This window comes from Bidens hawaiensis, unplaced genomic scaffold (assembly GCF_021521415.1).
Source record: "Bidens hawaiensis isolate Kalapana, Puna unplaced genomic scaffold, B.hawaiensis_p1.1 tig00057508_1, whole genome shotgun sequence".
NCBI classification, from domain to species: Eukaryota; Viridiplantae; Streptophyta; class Magnoliopsida; order Asterales; family Asteraceae; genus Bidens; species Bidens hawaiensis.
Genome location: NW_027500368.1, coordinates 1 through 18537, shown reverse-complemented (window position 1 = coordinate 18537; position 18537 = coordinate 1). Strand labels below are relative to the sequence as shown.

At 32.3% G+C, this 18537-nt stretch overlaps 2 protein-coding genes across 2 annotated transcripts; one reads left to right on the top strand and one right to left on the bottom strand.

The window, feature by feature from the left end:
* Positions 1-5391: 5391 nt before the first annotated feature.
* LOC143601897 (uncharacterized) lies at positions 5392-9178 on the bottom strand (the record flags this gene model as incomplete). The annotated part of the gene is made up of 5 exons (XM_077079176.1): positions 8884-9178; positions 7930-8072; positions 6681-7400; positions 5812-6028; positions 5392-5684 (listed from the first exon to the last, which is right to left on the bottom strand). Coding segments are annotated over exons 1-5 (1668 nt in total), but the record flags the coding sequence as incomplete, so codon positions are not given.
* A 6869-nt stretch (positions 9179-16047) lies between these two features.
* LOC143601896 (uncharacterized) lies at positions 16048-18453 on the top strand (the record flags this gene model as incomplete). The annotated part of the gene is made up of 5 exons (XM_077079174.1): positions 16048-16097; positions 16128-16331; positions 17763-18105; positions 18191-18275; positions 18358-18453. Coding segments are annotated over exons 2-5 (685 nt in total), but the record flags the coding sequence as incomplete, so codon positions are not given.
* Between the last annotated feature and the right edge of the window lie 84 nt (positions 18454-18537).

Here is an 18537-nt window from a genome sequence, read left to right as displayed (position 1 = left end):
TTTTTAACTTAATCCGATATGAGTAAAATTTTTAAAACAGTGATTGAAACAGTTATAAATTTTAAGACAAAAAAGAGAAAATATGTCACGAATCATTGATGATGGGTGGTTAAAAGTTAACATGTTGAAAAATATATGAGATGGAATAGCTTTCATTAATATGGTAGCATTAAGCCATTAAAAATATCATATCATTAACCCGGGTGGAACAAACTATTCGCGCAGAGACTTAAACTCGTGATTTCTATAAGAAAAATAATGGTGCTAATGCTGGATCAATTGGCCTTTGGTAAATGAACAGCGAATTCAAGTGTGGCCACGATTTTATGTTTGGGTTATTTTTATCAGTGGGTTATTCAGCTTGGTTTATTTGGATTCAAGATTTTTTCGGTTGAAACTGAAAAACGAAAACCATACTTAATTTAGGTAGTTCAAAACTGAACCCAGTGAATTCAAATAACCTCTTTTATTTTTGTATCTTTTTTCAATCTTTATTTAGGGTTGACAGGAAATATTAGTTTTTTGGGACCTCAATGAGACAAATTTGTGTTTGTGCGCGGTATGGACTATGGAGTGCCATCTTTGATGTGAGGGGCATGTTTTATGTGTTGTGAAGAGTCTAATATTTGTGTTTTTTTTATTGATTGCGTTAGGCTAAGTAAAGCATGCTAATTTTGGAACTGAAATGGGCTAAATAAAAGCTTAAATAACACTTATTTGATAATATTTTATTTGGGTTATTGAGTTACTTGGGTCATTAGAGCGTTCCCAAACCATTCCCTAAAATTATGTGAGGATGGTTTGTAAATTATAGGGTGGGGTTGTGAGTGTAAATTATAGGGTGGGGAGAGAAAAGGTAGTGATTTTTTGTAAATTTGAGGAAAATGTAGTGATTTTTTTGTAAATTATATGATGGAGAGAAAAAACTGTAATAAAAAAGGTATAAAAAATATTATTTAATTGAACATGAGAGAGAAATGTAGTGTTTTTTAGTGTAATTATATGATACATATGGATATAGGGATAGGGAACGGGATAAGAATGCTCTTAGATATGAATTGAATTCATAACTGTGAAATCAGAACCAGAATTACTTTTGTTTCAAATTAAAATCGAATTTGTAATTTGGTTTCGTTTAATCAGTTTCGGTTTGATTCGTTTGTTTAGTTTAATTGGTTTCAAACCCAATACTAAACACTAGGTATAAAATTTGCTTGCATGTCACATTAATAACAATATGTGTAACTTTTGTATGCTTATGGTAGCTCTTGACTTTAAATTGATTATGAATTAAGCACTCTCGTAATATGATTTTACTCTATAAAAATATCTATGTGTAGAGAGCCGTTCAATTCAGAACCAAGAGTATGATGAGAATTGCAAGAATACTACAATACACTTGTATCTTTTTACTTAAAATGTGATACATAAGGTTGCTGTCTAACCATTTACTCCACTATTTCGTTATATGCACCACCTAAAAGTGTTTTATGCATTTCTAGCAGTTTTTAATACGAAGTTGGTTCCAAGGTTTAGTGTAACATTAAACTATGTGTTGAAATAGGTTGAGCAGACATTTGTTTTACTCTTTTTTTAAATAAATAAATATAGTAATTATCGTAAAGTTTTAATAATAAGTTAATGATAACGGCAATTATATATGTGGAGCCATGAGTGATTGTTTGAATGATGGTCATTTCGCTTTGTCGTGTACTGTATAATCAATTGATCATATCCAATAATGCAACTTAATCTCCATAGATATTTCACGCAATGTTCTATGACGGACTCAAGATTTTTTTATTTTTTCTTTTTATTAGAAGTGATTGGGGCTTAACATTAATTTTAAGAAGGATGATAGGAATTTTTACATACGCATAACACTAGAAAAGTTTTTTTTAAGGTAGACGGTTGTTCCCCTTTCAACCGCCTATGGATATTTCCTTATTTAAGAACATACATTTCCATAAACTAAAATTATATATAATACAATTATAAACTTTTCTTGCACTAAACAGTTTTACCTTATGTTGTCTGGCTTGTAACTTAGCTTATGAGATTTTGTGCTTTCACTGATTGACATGTGGCTAACACTCAGGTTTTTTTAACTGTTTGATGCTCTCACCGTAACGCGGGGGTGTCAATACTAATTTAAAAACAAATTCACTCAATCTAGTGATTACGATTCGGTTTCGGTTGGCTTTAGGTAAACTATAACCAGAATAATAGGTTTGTTAGGATTTTGCAAAGCATTTTGTTTCGGTTAACTTGGATATGACTCAGAGCTTAATTGTCTATAGAAAGAATAAACTAGGGCTTTTGGACATCAAAGTTTTGAAACCGGTTTTAAGGAAAAAGTACAAACAAATAAGTATAAGTTCATTTTTCTATATTAGAAAAGTTCATGTGGTTTACTTGTGAGTTTAAACATCATTTTTCTGTGTAGATTTAATTACGAATCCCAACTGATATGATTCATGATGGTTTTACAAGGGTCAGCCACTGGTCAGGGGACGTTAGTTATATTTTTACTATGCTTGTTATTGTCATATATGAAATCTAGATTGAATTAATTGTATCAAACGATGCCTTTGGTTTTGTACAAGTAATGTGCATTTTCTTTTCTTAGAATGAAAATGACTTGATAGCGGAGAATATATATATAGGGGAGGGTTAACGTATAAATGAAATTAACATATAGGGTTTGGATCAAATACAAATGAAATTAACGTGATAAACGTGAGAATCAAGTAGAGTAATTATATATACAAGTAGAGTAATTATGTAATTACATCATAGAGTAATTACGTAATTACTCTATAGTGTAATTACATAATTACTCTACTTGTATATATAATTACTCTACTTGATTCTCACGTTTAGCACGTTAATTTTATTTGTATTTGATCCAAACCCTATATATATATATATATGGGTAAGGATCCTAAGAGAACCATTGGCAAATTGAGAACTTTGAGAACCATCTTGGACCACTAAAAAAACCATCTAAAAAAATTAAAAAAATTATAAAACAAACAAAACCGAAAATTTTAAAAAAGTAAAAAAACCAAAATTCTTATATTTCATTCCGGTTTCATTAAAAAAAACGAAATTTTTTTTTCTTTTTAATTCGTGTTATACCTATACACATATGTATACTTTCATTTAATCTCTAGTTATGTAATATACACATATGTACATTATCATTTACCTTAAATTATACATATGTGTATAGGAAAAAACATGTGTGTACATATTATACATATATGTATAATAAAAAAAACCGATTTTTTTTCTTTTTAATTCATATTATACCTATACACATATGTATACTTTCATTTAATCTCTAGTTATGTAATGTACACATATGTATATGATCATTTACCTTAAATTATACATATGTGTATAGGAAAAAAGCATGTGTGTACATATATGTACATATTATACACATATGTATATGTATAATTTAGCTAAACCGAGAATTTTTTTTTTACGTTTTTTTTTAGAAACCGGGATGATAAATAAGAACTTTGGTTTGTTTACTTTCTTTATTTTTGTGTTTTTTTTTGTTTTATGATTTTTTTTATTTTTGGGTTTTTTTGTGGTCCAAAATGGTTCTCATAGTTCTCAATTCCCAAAATGTTCTCACATGATCCTGATCCATATATATATATATATATATATATATATATATATATAGGAGATGTATAAAATAAAAACCCACTTGAGTTGTGAAAACCCTATGTAACATCGTTTTTTTTTGTTACACATGTAATATGTGTTGTTACATTTACTATAAAATATTGAAAAAACAAAAAAACATTTTTTTGTTATTTTTTAACATTTTTTTACTAATTTTTATATATGTTTTCAGGAGAGAGAAAATGTTATATATGTGTTTACATTTTTTATTAACTTTAATTGTGGACCACAAGATTTAAACTTTAATTAAAAAAATGTGGTTGAAAATGAGTTTTTAGAGTTTTCATAACTCAAGTGGGTTTTTATTTTAACCTAACCCTATATATATATATATATATATATATATATATATATATATATATATATATATATAGGGTTTGGATCAAATACGAATGAAATTAACATGCTAAACATGAGAATCAAGTAGAGTAATAATATATACAAGTAGAGTAATTATGTAATTACATCATAGAGTAATTACGTATTTACTCTATGGTGTAATTACATAATTACTCTACTTGTATTTATAATTACTCTATTTGATTCTCATGTTTAGCACGTTAATTTCATTTGTACGTTAACCCTTCCCTACGTGCACACACCAGATAAGAGGTGACTTAACCATTTAAACGGCTGAAAGCGGAGTAAAAATTTAATGCCTTTTTTTTAGTTATCTGAGTTTTGGAGTTGCAACAACAATGCTTTTTGTTTATTTCCTGAAAGGGAAGGGGGACAAATGTAGTATTACAGCACAAAGAAATATTTACTACCCACAGACCAAAGAATCATAAGAAGGCCTTGAACACACCTTGATATTACAATATTACATAGTAAAGAGTACAAGGTTAGCCCATACTGCAAACTAAGGTGAACATGTGTCTTTTCAGTTTGGTTTTTAAAACACCCGTAAAACTTACCATTTCAAAATCTAATCCAACATTAGAATAACTAACGAATTCCGAATATATGAATTGTCCTAAAGATCCAAAACCTATTTTCGGTCCTCTTATATACAAAAAGAACAAAGATGAAAAAAATCCAACGGGTTCAAACTGAAGTTTTGATAAATCAATTATGAAATTTTTTTCTAGAATTACTAAAATTTGTCTTACTATATTCTATGCTAAAAATAATGTTCCATTTTCATAATATCTTCTTGACAGTTATTCTTGTACCTTATCAAAAAAATTTTCCTTTTATTTTAGGATCAAGAAAAGGAAACTGACTTCACAAAAACAAGCATAAAATAGTAAAATACACAAAGAAAAAGATATTCATAGCCTGATCAGCAGTTCCACTATTATAATAAGTACCACCACCAACATTAACACTGGTGCATCAACTAACCAAAAGAGTTTGAAATATTTTCCAAGTTAGATTTTCCCTAAAACAATCACTTTTTGTCACTTCTATACACAAACCACCATTCGGTTTTTTGCTAAATTACACTTCCATGCTTTCGCTTGTGCGCCCGCCTTGTTCCATGGTTTTGAAATTATCATCATCAGCTCCTGAACTCGGCTCGTTTTCTTTCTCATTAAACTTAGGTTCAGCGTCAACGGGCTCCGGCTTGTTTTCTTTCTCATCAAACATAGGTTCAGGGTTGTTTTCTTTCTCCTGAAACTTAGGTTCAGGGTCAACATTTTCCTGATCAATGGGTTCCGGGCCAATCGGTTCAAGGTGAACATGCTCTGGGTCAACAGGTACCGGGCCAATAGGTTCAGGGTCAACGGGTTCTGGGTCAACAGGTTCAAAGTGAAAACGTTTTGGGTCAACGGGTACCGGTTCAACGCGTTCCAGGTCAGCTGGTTCAGGATTGTCTTTAGATGAAAGAGGTGAGCTTTCGGGTTTGATTTCATTATTGCTGGCATGAATCAACGAGAGAATGTTACGTTTCGTTTCTAGCTCAACCCAGTTATCTTCCACCCAATCTCTTGAAACCCTGATATTATTCATGTCTACATTGATAAACATTTTTTCACCTGTTGTCAACAAGAAATAAAACCGTTAAGGTGAAAACACGGCACGATGGAGTGTTTGAGTAGTGGGTCAAAATGGGTCTGGGTTGACCACTTGACACTAAGTTTAATTAAACGAAGAACAGCTTACCAGGAATATAAAGTTTAACCTCTCCAGGACCAGATTCACCGATTGCAGTCACAACCCCTTCCCACCAACCATCGCTCCACCACCCGTCAACCGGGGAACCAATCTCAATTGAAAAATTGGATTCATCTTCCATGCGAGCGGGCCTTACAGTGGACCGGACCAGGCATCTGATGCCAAGTTTATCTGGCACGGCCATTCTAAACGCTGGGACCCATTCCTTATAAGAAAAAAAAAAAGTCAAAGTCAGCATCAAGCCCTTCGTCTTCTTTTTTTACTTTTGACATTTTCTTGTTTAAACACTCAAAATTAGTTCAGAACTCCCAACAAATCACGATTTGGTTTTTGTTGTATAATCAAATAATGATTCAACCTGGCACCGGGGGGACAATTTGAGCCCTTTCGAACCATTTACTAATGAATGGGCCAAATCATTAAAAAATCGATTTAAAGAGAAAAATGACATTTTTAACCCAAACCTGCTTGCCAAAATTAGTAAAACCAGTATAACACAAAAATATAGCTAAAAAGGAAACATGTCGAAGTCGAACTGTTTAAAATTCAACCAAACTCTTTAAGGTGTTTACAACCTCCTATATTGTTTTATTTAAGTTTAAAAACAACTAACCGTTGGTTCACTAACAGTTTCCTCATTAACTAAATTTAATATATTAACAATATATGTAACTAATACAAATAGACAAAAAAAACAATGTTATCGGGTCAACCCAACCTGCTTTAACCCCTCCTAAAACTTCACAGCTTTTGACCATTTGACCCACAATTCAACCATAAATTTGCTAATAATTAATAAGACCCACGAAAGAAAGGGGGGGGGGGGCAAAAAATAAAAAGAACGAACAAAATCATACCTTAAGATTACCACCATCATCTTCATCCTTCAAATCGTCATATTGGACTTTTAAGTGTTTGCTAGTAATTCGCATTATAGTACATCTAAACCAACATCCTCGAATACCACTATCCAAACTCAACAACTCAATCTTTTCATTAACCTTAAAAGGTATAACATTTAAACCCCGGTTTCTCACATACCTCAGGATAAGCTTCCTTCTCAAACTCTCATACTTTGCATCCATGCACGACGAATCATACGGCGGCACCTGTCGCCCTCTAGAACTCCTAGCCCCCCTTTTACCCCCCACCTTAACAATATCTTCATCTTCAACAAAATCAGTTTCAAGGACCGAAAAAACGGGCTGATCAAAATACCCGGATAATTTACTCAATTTGAACGGTTTCAAGCGGTTGTTTTTAAATTGTCTCACACAGAGATGGACACGAGCCATCAGATCTTCCGGAAGCGTAAACACACATATGTCATAATGTTCACGGGCCAAAACGAGGGCTGGACCGTCCACGCACTCAACACTGATGGCTTGTGTGGTAGGAGTAATGAAAACCTCTTTTGGGTTAGGGCTTTTTAAGGTAATGACGGCTTGTATTTCTTGAATGTCGTGAAACCATCTAACTTTGACTTTCTTTTGACCTTTTCGGTCTTCATGCATGTCTTCAAGATACGCAAGGTGACGGGATCCCTCTTCAGACATAACGTAAACAAATGATTGCACCTGAAATCACATAGTTGTATGGAAAGTTAGAACTCGCTTTTATACATAAAGGTTCGTACATAATTATATTTTTAAAAGTTATTGCTTATTATACTGAACTAATGTAACTTTTTGAATCATATTTGACAGTTGACACTAATTATTCATAAAAAACTACAAAACTTTGAAAAGAAAAGTGTTCCATGTAAGGTTTTTGGCGGGCTGAAACAGAGTTGATTGGATCAAAGAAAATCAAACATGGTTTTTCTACTGAATCTACTCAAAACAATGCACTCTACGAATTATCAAAACATATTTTGAGTAGATTCAGTGGCATTTATGTCAATTTACCATATTATCATTTGCATTTATATAGTGTCATATAGCTAACAAATTTAAAAATTTATTACTCGATTTAGTTTAGCGGTTGAGAAACCGAAAACTTCAAGAACCAAATGTGAAGTAACTAGCACGGGTCAAGTGGAAGTGATTTGTAAGACTAAAAACCAAAGAATTCATTAAAAAAAACAAATATATGACAAATGTTTACCGCAATTGTAATCCCGTTCCTGCTATAGGCTGGAAAATGCTTGAGGTGTTTACCGCAAGTCCACGCTACACCTGACCACACTATATCATGTGCCCGCGAATTCAAATTTCTTGCAAAACGATTTTGATATGAAACACCAAATTCTGAAATTGAAAATTTAAGGTAAAAAAGGAACCATGTTAGTAAAATGCAAAACACTTTGTTGATGTTTACAAATGGACTTTTTTACACGTAAGCCCTATATAAAAGAAAAGCCTATTTCAATTATATACTATTAAAAGTTTCAACCTTTCATACATATCCTTCTAATTTTTATGTTATCATATTTAACCTTTTAAAATATTAAAAGAACGATATTTACTCATTATACAGTAAATAAAACTAAATCAGCTACTTATCACAGATTGTGTCAATGAAATAAACAAAAGGAACATTATGCAAATGAAAGTTTTCAACTTCTAAAAGGATATATATGGAAGTTTTCATAAAAATTTATACCACGGAATAGAATACACACGAAATAAATAAAACCGAATTAGGTGTTTTTTGTGAGTCAACGGCTTGTCGTATCTATGTCAATGAAATAAACAAAAGGAACATTATGCAAATGAAAGTTTTCAACCTCTAAAAGGATATATATGGAACTATTCATAAAAATTTATACCACGGAATAGAATACACACGAAATAAATAAAACCGAATTAGGTATTTTTTGTGAGTCACCGGCTTGTCGTATCTATGTCAATGCTAGGGTTCTATTACATTATACATCACACGAAAACATCATTATTATTATTAACTTAAGCCAGTTTCTATCAATCAATCGCAAATTACATCTTCAATTACACAACTTATATCACATTTCAAGTACAATGATACAATAATGCTACACATTCAAGACACTTCAACATATAATGTATGCAAATATGTTAACTAAAATTTCAAGAAACTTACTCGAGGGTTCGCCTTGCTGGTGTTGTTTTGATAACCTAGAAGTAAGCCAATTCACAACCTCCCTCCTTGACCTCCATCTATACCCTGCATTGACCGAATTATCGGCCTCATTGACTTTCAAGAAATCTTCAGCAACCACATACAACATATGCCTAATGCTCCTTTCGGTTCCCACAACCGCTAAAACCGACTCACCCGATATATCTTTCAAGAAATAATGAACTACCCTTTTGCCCTTTTCTTTCGAAACATAATGTTCTTTCCATTCCACAAAACATTGACTACTTGCAGCCATGTTTGGAACCCTAAAATTAAAAGCCCTAATTCACAAAACTAACATCATAACCTAAAAAAGCAACAATCTTTCACAACTTTAAGCTGAAAAACACCAAACCCTTCACAAACACATACCAAAAGTCTTGATTAAAACCCTAAAAATCAAGAAATAAGAACTGGGCAGCTTATAAACCTATTTTCTTGAAGATCTGACTGTAATACATCAAGAACTATGACCCAGATTACAAAAGGTACAAGATTTTGAAAACCCTTTTGCGAACCATGTGTGGGCATCTAAAAAAGACAAAAAGAAACAAACTTTACGGTGGTTTGAGACGGTGGATGGTGGTGGTGGTTCAAGAAACAGTCAAGAACTTGAGGGTCTGCTGAGTAGGATGGATGGAGTATGTGTACATATGTAGGGTGGTTGCAAAGGCAGCTGCTGGTGGTGGTGGTGGCCGGCCAGAATGAAAGGGGGCAAAAAACCATCAAGAAATCACAGGGAAAAGAAAAAAATAAAGGTTTAATGTAATATTTTATTTATTATGGATGGATGGTGTGAAATGTGAATGATAAAGAGGCAAGGTTTTGCTGAGTAACCATGTGGGTCCCACTATTGGTGACCGATTGCCCCGGTTACAATGTGTATATAGTGATTTAGTGGATGAGTATTAAAAAAATCATATTTGAACGTTTTAGTAAACATTATTAAATTGATTATTATATATTACTTTAGTTTTAACAAAATATTTATATTTATATTTTAAAGAGTTAGCTGTATAAGTCAAATCATTAACCTTATGGCTGGTGGTGGAGTGGAGCATACCCGATTTGGGTTGAGGGTATCCGAATGGTACCCGAACTCCACCCCTATCACCGTAGGTAAAACCAAATTAAGAACATATTCGGGATTGAGTTTAAAAAATTCTTTTTAATTTATTGGCTTTTTTAAAAAGCCATTTTGAAAGGCCAGAATTTTAGGCTTTTAGAAAACTGATTAACCTTTTCAAAAAGCTAAAATAAAAAAGATTTTTGTGATTGTCAAACACATTTTAACTTATTGCTTTTTGAAAACACCAATAAACCAATAATCATTTTTCAAACTTAATCCCAAACATGCTCTAAAACCGTGTGAATGGTTTATTTCACTATTTAGACTTTTGTACTAACGGTTAAAAAAACGCATTGTTTCAAAGCATTATGTGAAATGGGAAAAAAACAGATAAAGTAATAAAGCATAATTAATAGTTATTACTAGACTAAATGGAATCAAATCTTATCTTACTATACTATTAGAGTACGTTTTGTATGGAGTTATGGAATAAATGAGGGAATGGAATGGAGAAATAAATGAGGGAATGGATCATTACAATTTCATTGTCATGTTTGGTTACCATGTAAGAATGGAATGATTAATCACTTTATCATTATTAATATTTTTATTAGTAATAATAATAAAAAATAAATAAATAATATTAGCAATAAATGAATATTCATAATAAGTATTTTTAGAACCTCATGCTGCAACGAGATCGTTAAATTGTATATGCGTTGTGAAATGTTAACTCATCTAATTTAAAAATAATGATAATGTAGTAATAGTTCTAATATAAAATATACAAAATGATAATGATAATATAATAACTATAATTAGAAAATAATAATAATATGATTATAATTTTACAATAGTAATAATGATGTTGACTTTTTGACTTTTTCATTCCATGAAAGAATTAAAAAAAAACACCCATACCCAAATGAATGAAAATCCTAAAAGTGAAAGGAGTTTCATTTCATTTGAAATGATCCATTTCATTCATGCATGGTAACGAAACATGTTTTTTTTCATTCCTTTGGAATGACTTATTACATTCCACCTTCCATTCCTGCATAACAAACACTACCTTAGAGCATTACAAGGTTTCCACATGACATTCAACTAGCATGTCCACATAGGTTTCCAACTCATCAATTTTCCATTTATAACATTTCTACATGTTAATTTGAACATTAATTTTAAACGTTAACTTCTAAGTTGAAGAAACTTTCAAAATAAATTATTATAATTATCATTTATTGAGTAATAAAGCCAATTAATTGTTTTTATTGTTATTTTTTTTTTAATTTTAAGACTTTGTTATTTTATTTTATTTTTTTATTTTAGGAAATTATTTATAAACGTTTGGACTGGATGTATGGATGTTTGGATTGAAATGGTGGTTTATATCACGAGGTTTGGATTATATTGTTATTTTATTAAACGCACGGTTTAATAAAAATTATAATTATATCTCATTATTATATTCACATTTTTAGCATTTTTTATGTTGTGTACTTAAATGTTTTATAATTTCAATAAAAATAGTTTTTATAACACACAACTTATGTTACAGCATCTACATGTTTACGCTTAATAGTTTACAACATATGACTTCAGCAGATAATGAAGTTTTAATTAATATGACTTTTTTGTTTCATGGTATAAGTTAGAAATGTGTTGCATAACTTAGAATCTTACTATACTATTAAAGCAATACAAGGTTTTCCAAACGAAATTCAACTAACATGTTCACATAGGCTTCCAACTCATCAATTTTCAATTTACATAGTTTCCACATGTTAATTTGAATATTAATTTTAAACATTAACTTCTAAGTTGAAGAAAGTTTCAAAGTAAATTATTATAATCATCATTTATTGAGTAATAAAGATAATTATTTTCATTGTTATTTTTTTTTAATTTTGAGACTTTGTTATTATTTTTTTTTCTTTTGGATTTTGGGAAATTATTTATAAACGTTTGGACTGGATGTATGGATGTTTGGATTGAAATGGTGGTTTATGTCACGAGGTTTGGATTATATTGTTGTTTATTAAACGCACGGTTTAATAAAAATTATAATTATATCTCATTGTTATATTCACATTTTTAGCATTTTTTATGGTGTGTACTTAAATGTTTTATAATTTCAATAAAAATAGTTTCTAAAACACGCAACTTATGTTATAGCATCTACATGTTTACGCTTAATAGTTTACAACATATGACTTCAGCAGATAATGAAGTTTTAATTAATATGTCTTTTTTGTTTCATGGTATAAGTTAGAAATATGTTGCATAACTTAGAATCTTACTATAGTATTAAAGCAATACAAGGTTTTTCACACAGAATTCAACTAACATGCCACATAGGCTTCCAACTCATTAATTTTCCATTTATATAACTTCCACATGTTAATTTGAATAATAATTTAAAACAGTAACTCCTAATTGAAGAAAGTTTCAAAATAAATTATTATAATCATCATTTATTGAGTAATAGAGACAATTAATTGTTTTCATTGTTATTTTTTTTTATTTTGAGACTTCGTTATTTCATTTTATTTTTTGGATTTTGGGAAATTATTTATGAACGTTTGGACTGGATGTATGGATGTTTGGATTGAAATTGTGGTTTAAGTCACGAGGCTTGGATTATATTGTTGTTTATTAAACACGCGGTTTAATAAAAATTATAATTATATCTCATTGTTATATTTATATTTTTCGTCCGTATGTAACAGGGGGTCTAACCTAGTTTCTAATATGCAGGCTGTATGTTGTGAAAGGTTTTTTTTTTTTTGAACTTTAATTAAGTCTCTTAATACTTTAATTGTAATAAGTAAGGTAGTGATTACATCGAAACAGAAGGCAAGTGTGCAACAAGCTGCGCGGCTACCCCCTTTTGAATTGAAAAACTTATATCTTTTAAAAACCACATTCATTGATCTTGAAGTCATAACTTTACTATGCATGACCCGTTGAACTCTGGTAAGTAACTCCACAGCTTCAGGCGCGAGAAACTGAAATTGTCAAAAGCAAAAGGAATAAATACATGTTGGTTGTCAAGACACGCATTCTCATGTTTAGTCACATTGCCTGAAGTAGCTTTTAAAGACGTTTGACCGACTGTGAAATCACTACTCCCTAAGCCCACCAGAAAGAAAATCCTTGTTAAATCCACACACGCATGTTTTCCTCCTATCCATCCAAACACCCAAATGTCAGCCGGTAAAAGAGATAATCTTCCATCTGACGGGTCAGTCAAGAAATTCACAGGTGCTTCTTTCTTAACAAAAATTCCGACCTGTCTGAATATGTCAAAGAGCACATCCCTAACCAGATCATGTCGGTACTTGAACCCCGATAGCTCTTTACAATGCGCAACGTGCTCCCCACATGAGTCTAAACACACCTTATGACAAACAGGACATTATCTCATCAACCGGGAATAGAGGAATCATGAGGCGATACTTAAGGATAGTACGATACTCCACTGGAGACATATGCTGGCATAACCCATCTATAGGGATAGCAAGAAGAAAATCTTGAGCATGCAGCGCTCGTAGACACTCAAAAATGGCTTGTCTACTTGCTATGTCCATGTCGTGAACAATTTTACCAAAAAGAGCACTCGCCAATGCATGTTAGCTTTAGAGGGTGCAGTCTCTTTATTAGTGAAACTGCTAAGATCGACACTTGGAATCATATCATGAAAACTGATGGAACATGTGACAAAAACACCGTATGGAAAACCTTATCAACTCTGATGAATTTTGTGAGATGATTAATAAATTAAAGAAAAAAAAAATCAGTATAAATTGTGAGGATCATGCAAGCGTTTGAGTGAACTATACGAATGATTATTGTAACGCTGTAAAACTAACTTGTGCATGTTACTTATTGTGATTACACAAGATAAGCCTTCTTTTAAAACAATCACGTAACGGAAGTCTAAAAGAAAATACCATTCAAACCAACACTAAAAAAAGGAAACATATCAAATGTTCATAATTGGATCCTATGTTGGGTCTCCTGATGGACGCCCAACTAAATGAGGGTCACGCATAATCCAACCTTGTTAGTTGATACTTCACCTCGTCCTAATATGCACGTTAAAACAAGTTAGCTAATCCTAATTAGCTATATACTATCATTACAAACAATCATTGGGTTTCAAAAACAGCCTTTTGCATTTCATGCCATTACAATTACCTATTCTAACATATTATTCAACGCAACCACGAGCCCATATTCAACAATGGATGCTTCGCATAGACATGAGTCAATCATGCAGTTATATGATAGTAACAAGTAACAAACATGCCATTTCATAAAAGTAAACATGTCATTCAACTAAATTAGATTTTCAAAATCTTTCATACGACATGCATCCCAACCTAAAAACAATTAAATGCATTCAAAAGTGGGTATGTAGAAGCTCACACGAACACTCAGCATTGCTAACACAACTAACCTTATGAGCATTGGTCGCTTGCGCATTAAAAGACTTCATACATCATCATACATATCATACGCTTTGATACTACGTTATAACTTTCCACACTAAGCCCTTTTGCCTGCGATGCTTGATGCCCGGTAATTTCAACCCTCTTTTAACCATCCTAGACCTTAGTTTGACCACCTCTGCCTTAGTCATCTGTCCTTCATTTTATATGGGCTACACTACCTCCCTTTTTATCCTCTGTTATTTTCGATTGAAACTCCTCAACACAATCACATTATGAATCGAACTACAAGTGATTATCACATCCCTAATACTATTCCATTGTTACTTAATGAAAAAGATAAGCGATTGGGAATAACCACTCCCTTTTATTAAAAAAAAAAAAAATTCGCTCTATTTTCATCTCCAAAGAGTTCCACCAGCATTTATGATAAAAAACGACCAAATAAACTAATAATGGGTTTTATAGTTCTCTGGTAAGCATCCACTTGTCCCATAGGCTATTCAATAGAGTTTCATATTACACACTTGGAACTTTCTTCTAATTCATGTAGGTTTAGATGATTAAATCATATCACACCGACTTAGGAACTACTTTATTAAATCTATTTGCCACAACTTATATATAGCCAGATAATCCATAACATAGATGCGCATGTTGGGTTACACACTTGAGCCTATGCTCGAATACCAATTGCTGGAAATCAAGGCTAAAACTCTAAAAGCATGAACACGGAATTTGATCTCAACCAAGATCGTCCTTTTTTAATTATTATAGCTTTTATCACACTTACAAGAACCCTTAGCTCATTTATTTATACTAAAAAAACATACTAATCCTACTCAAACTAAACATACACTTAAGATAGTCTGAAACTCTTAATTTCTAGACATTCAAATAAACTTGTCAAATTTACAAAACATTCAAAAACAAGATAGACAAATCTAAACTTTCAAACTACTAATTAAATCTTAACGGATTGAACTAAACCTACCACTTTAGCCACTTCAACCTCTCGTTAAAAGATTAACTTTCAATGTATCCTACTCCGTACTTAATATCTCACAATTAAGAAGGACTTAGCTCATCGTTGTTCAGTACATCATTCCAAAAGTAGGTATGTAAATTCCGTTATAAACAACATAGTATTAAAGAAAATACAAAAATTGAAATAACACTAATCGTAATAAATATGAAATCCCTCACTTATGGCCTAGTGGTAAAAGATTTGGTTTCTCCAATGGAGACTTGAGTTCACGATTCCAACTTGTGTCACTTAGGGTGGATATTGGCAATGAAGGATTTAAGCTAGGTCTTGTGCAAAGGCTGTTAGTTTAAACCATGAGCCCACCCAGGTTTTCGTCCCGCCGTGTGTTACGTCAGAGAATTATGCTCTTGTAGTGACACAACGACTGTCAAGTGATAACCGACGGTATGATTTCTTGGAAGAATGCAGAAGCCAAACTCTGAACCTAACGGCTAACATAAATTGTAATTCCAAATGTTTAATATAATAACAATACCTTTTATTAAAGATCTCAAAATATCAATATCTTTTATATTTCCTCTTCTTCTCCTTTGAACACCACCACTCCACCATCGATATCGATCCGTCTTGTCTTTGAAATCCTCACCCCCTTCATCTTCATCTTCTACTTCTTCCTTCCATTCATCACTACCATCTTCAAACCCTTCAATTCAATTGTTGATTTCAACAACACAATGTCCGGAATAGCTTTGTTTATGGATCTACTGAGGAAGAACCCCAGCCTCAATGGCCAAACCCTACATGCCACCGGTTTATACTCCGCCACTCTCGCCGCCTCCTCCGCCGCCGCTTACATCGCCGTCGGCACACCCTTTGCTTCTAGGGCTTTATTCGGGTATACCCTCTTATTATTCATCTATTTTAGACTTAAAGTTTTGATTTTTATTATTATTTAGGGGGATTTAGGGCTGTTTGGCATTGCTTATTGATAATTTGAATCCACAATTTGAAATAAACAAATTCAAACTGCTAAAGAATAAATTTTTATCATCCAAACACTTAAAGTTGCTTATTTGCTTTTGAATCCCAAACACTGCCTTATATGTGCAGAGGTTCAATACAGATTACACAACACTAAGTACAGTGTTGTTGTTGTTGTTGTACTTGTACTTATCATGATTTAAGTCAAATGTATTTGTTTTATGCAGTTTTCATGGCTCTATACTTAAATTAAAATTGGTTATGTAATGAATGCTCCTCTTTTTTTAAAGCTGCAAACAAATCTAGCTGAATCAGGTTGGGCCCGGGCTCGGAATCGGCTTATTTACCTTAATGAGCTGAATTTTCCGCTCGTAAAAAGCTCGAGCCAGCTCGTTTATTTTAAAACAATAAGCTTTATGTTTTTACACATTGATGTACATACAAAGAAAAAATATAATTTTAACATACACATAATCCATATTTAATAAGCTACAAAATTTATAATTTATATATATTAAAAGTTTGGCTTTGATTTAAACAAGCCAACTGTTTGAGCCTAATGAGGTGAGCTTATCTTGGCTCAGGCTCGGCTTGATTACAAACGTAGCTGACTTGGCTCGGCTCAATTGTCTTAACGAGCTGAAATGTTGAGCCCGAGTTTGACTTGTAAAAATCTTGAGCCGGCTTGTGGCTCCAGCTCGTTTGTTTAAAAAATAATACTTTTATAGATTTACACATATTGATATATATATAGAAAGAAAAATAAAGTGTTTTCAACATACATAGCACATAGTTAATAAACATCATCATCATCAGTAAATCCCACCAATAGCAAAGCTATGGTAGGGTCTGAGGAGGGTAAGATGTAGACAGCCTTACCTCTACCCCGTAGGAATAGAGAGGCTGCTTCCGATGAGACCCCCGGCTCGATAGTAGTTTTGCATCAAGCCTTAGACATAAGGCACATAACACTCAACCACCGGGATACCGGCCGATTGGTGCATGTACCCTTGTCTTTCGGCTATCAACGTCACCACATGATGCCTGATTAACCTTCCGCCACTTTTAACGTTATTTTCACGAAATTAGTAAAATAACGTCAAAATTAGTGCAATTTCACTTTTGCCCACTCGAGGGTTCACACATATATACATTATATGGGTGCACCACAAGCAGGGCACAATAGTTAATTAACTACAAAATTTGTAATTTATATAGATTACAATTTAGGTTATACTCTTTTATATAAATTAAAATTTAGGTTATACTCTTGGGCTAAACTTATATTTATTAAAATCTGGCTTTACTTTCTACTGATTAATTATTAAAATGAAAACCGTTTCAGTGAAAAAAGATTTGCATTTTGTGATGCTGCTCCGACTCCATCTCTTTCAGCCGAAGATTACCTAACGAGCTTAAGAACCGCATCTGAAACAATCTCTAGGCATGATGTGCTCAACTACAGCACAAAAGAATATTCTATCGAGCTCAAGCCATTATTCTCAGCTTTCCAACCGAGACCGTTTGTGATGACATCATTAAGGTCTTTCTTATTATTCTATCTACCAATTTTGGTACCAAAAGTAGAAGATGATGGCAATGATGATTTCTTACCCGATTCTTCCGATGACCATCATGTTGACTTGGTTGTACCCTTCAAGAAATCAGTAAAACAAATCATTCGCGAAGTAAGTATGAATTTATATTTTGTAACGTGTTCCTAAAAGCTTAAAATATTACTACTTAATGTGTTTTGTAACGGTTTTATTTTAGACTAGTGTTGTTACTACTAGACGTGTGCTGGAACGTCTTGCTGTACATCATTTTTCACAGCGTGCTGCGTGGAAGCTTCTTAAAGGTGCATATTATCCTTTTATTGATCGCCACTTGTCAGTTTCACATAATATAATTGATAACTGAGTTTTAATTGTTTATGCTAGATGTACCAAAGTCTGCCATTCGAAAAGCAAACAGGGGGATGCCGTTTTATACTTATTTCTTTTGTGTCAGCAGAACAACATTTAGAGGTCAGTTATGTAACTCTTTTTAAGAATATGCTAATTTTAATATACTCTTTATAATATATGAAGACTATGACAAACAGTCTAAACACTAATTAT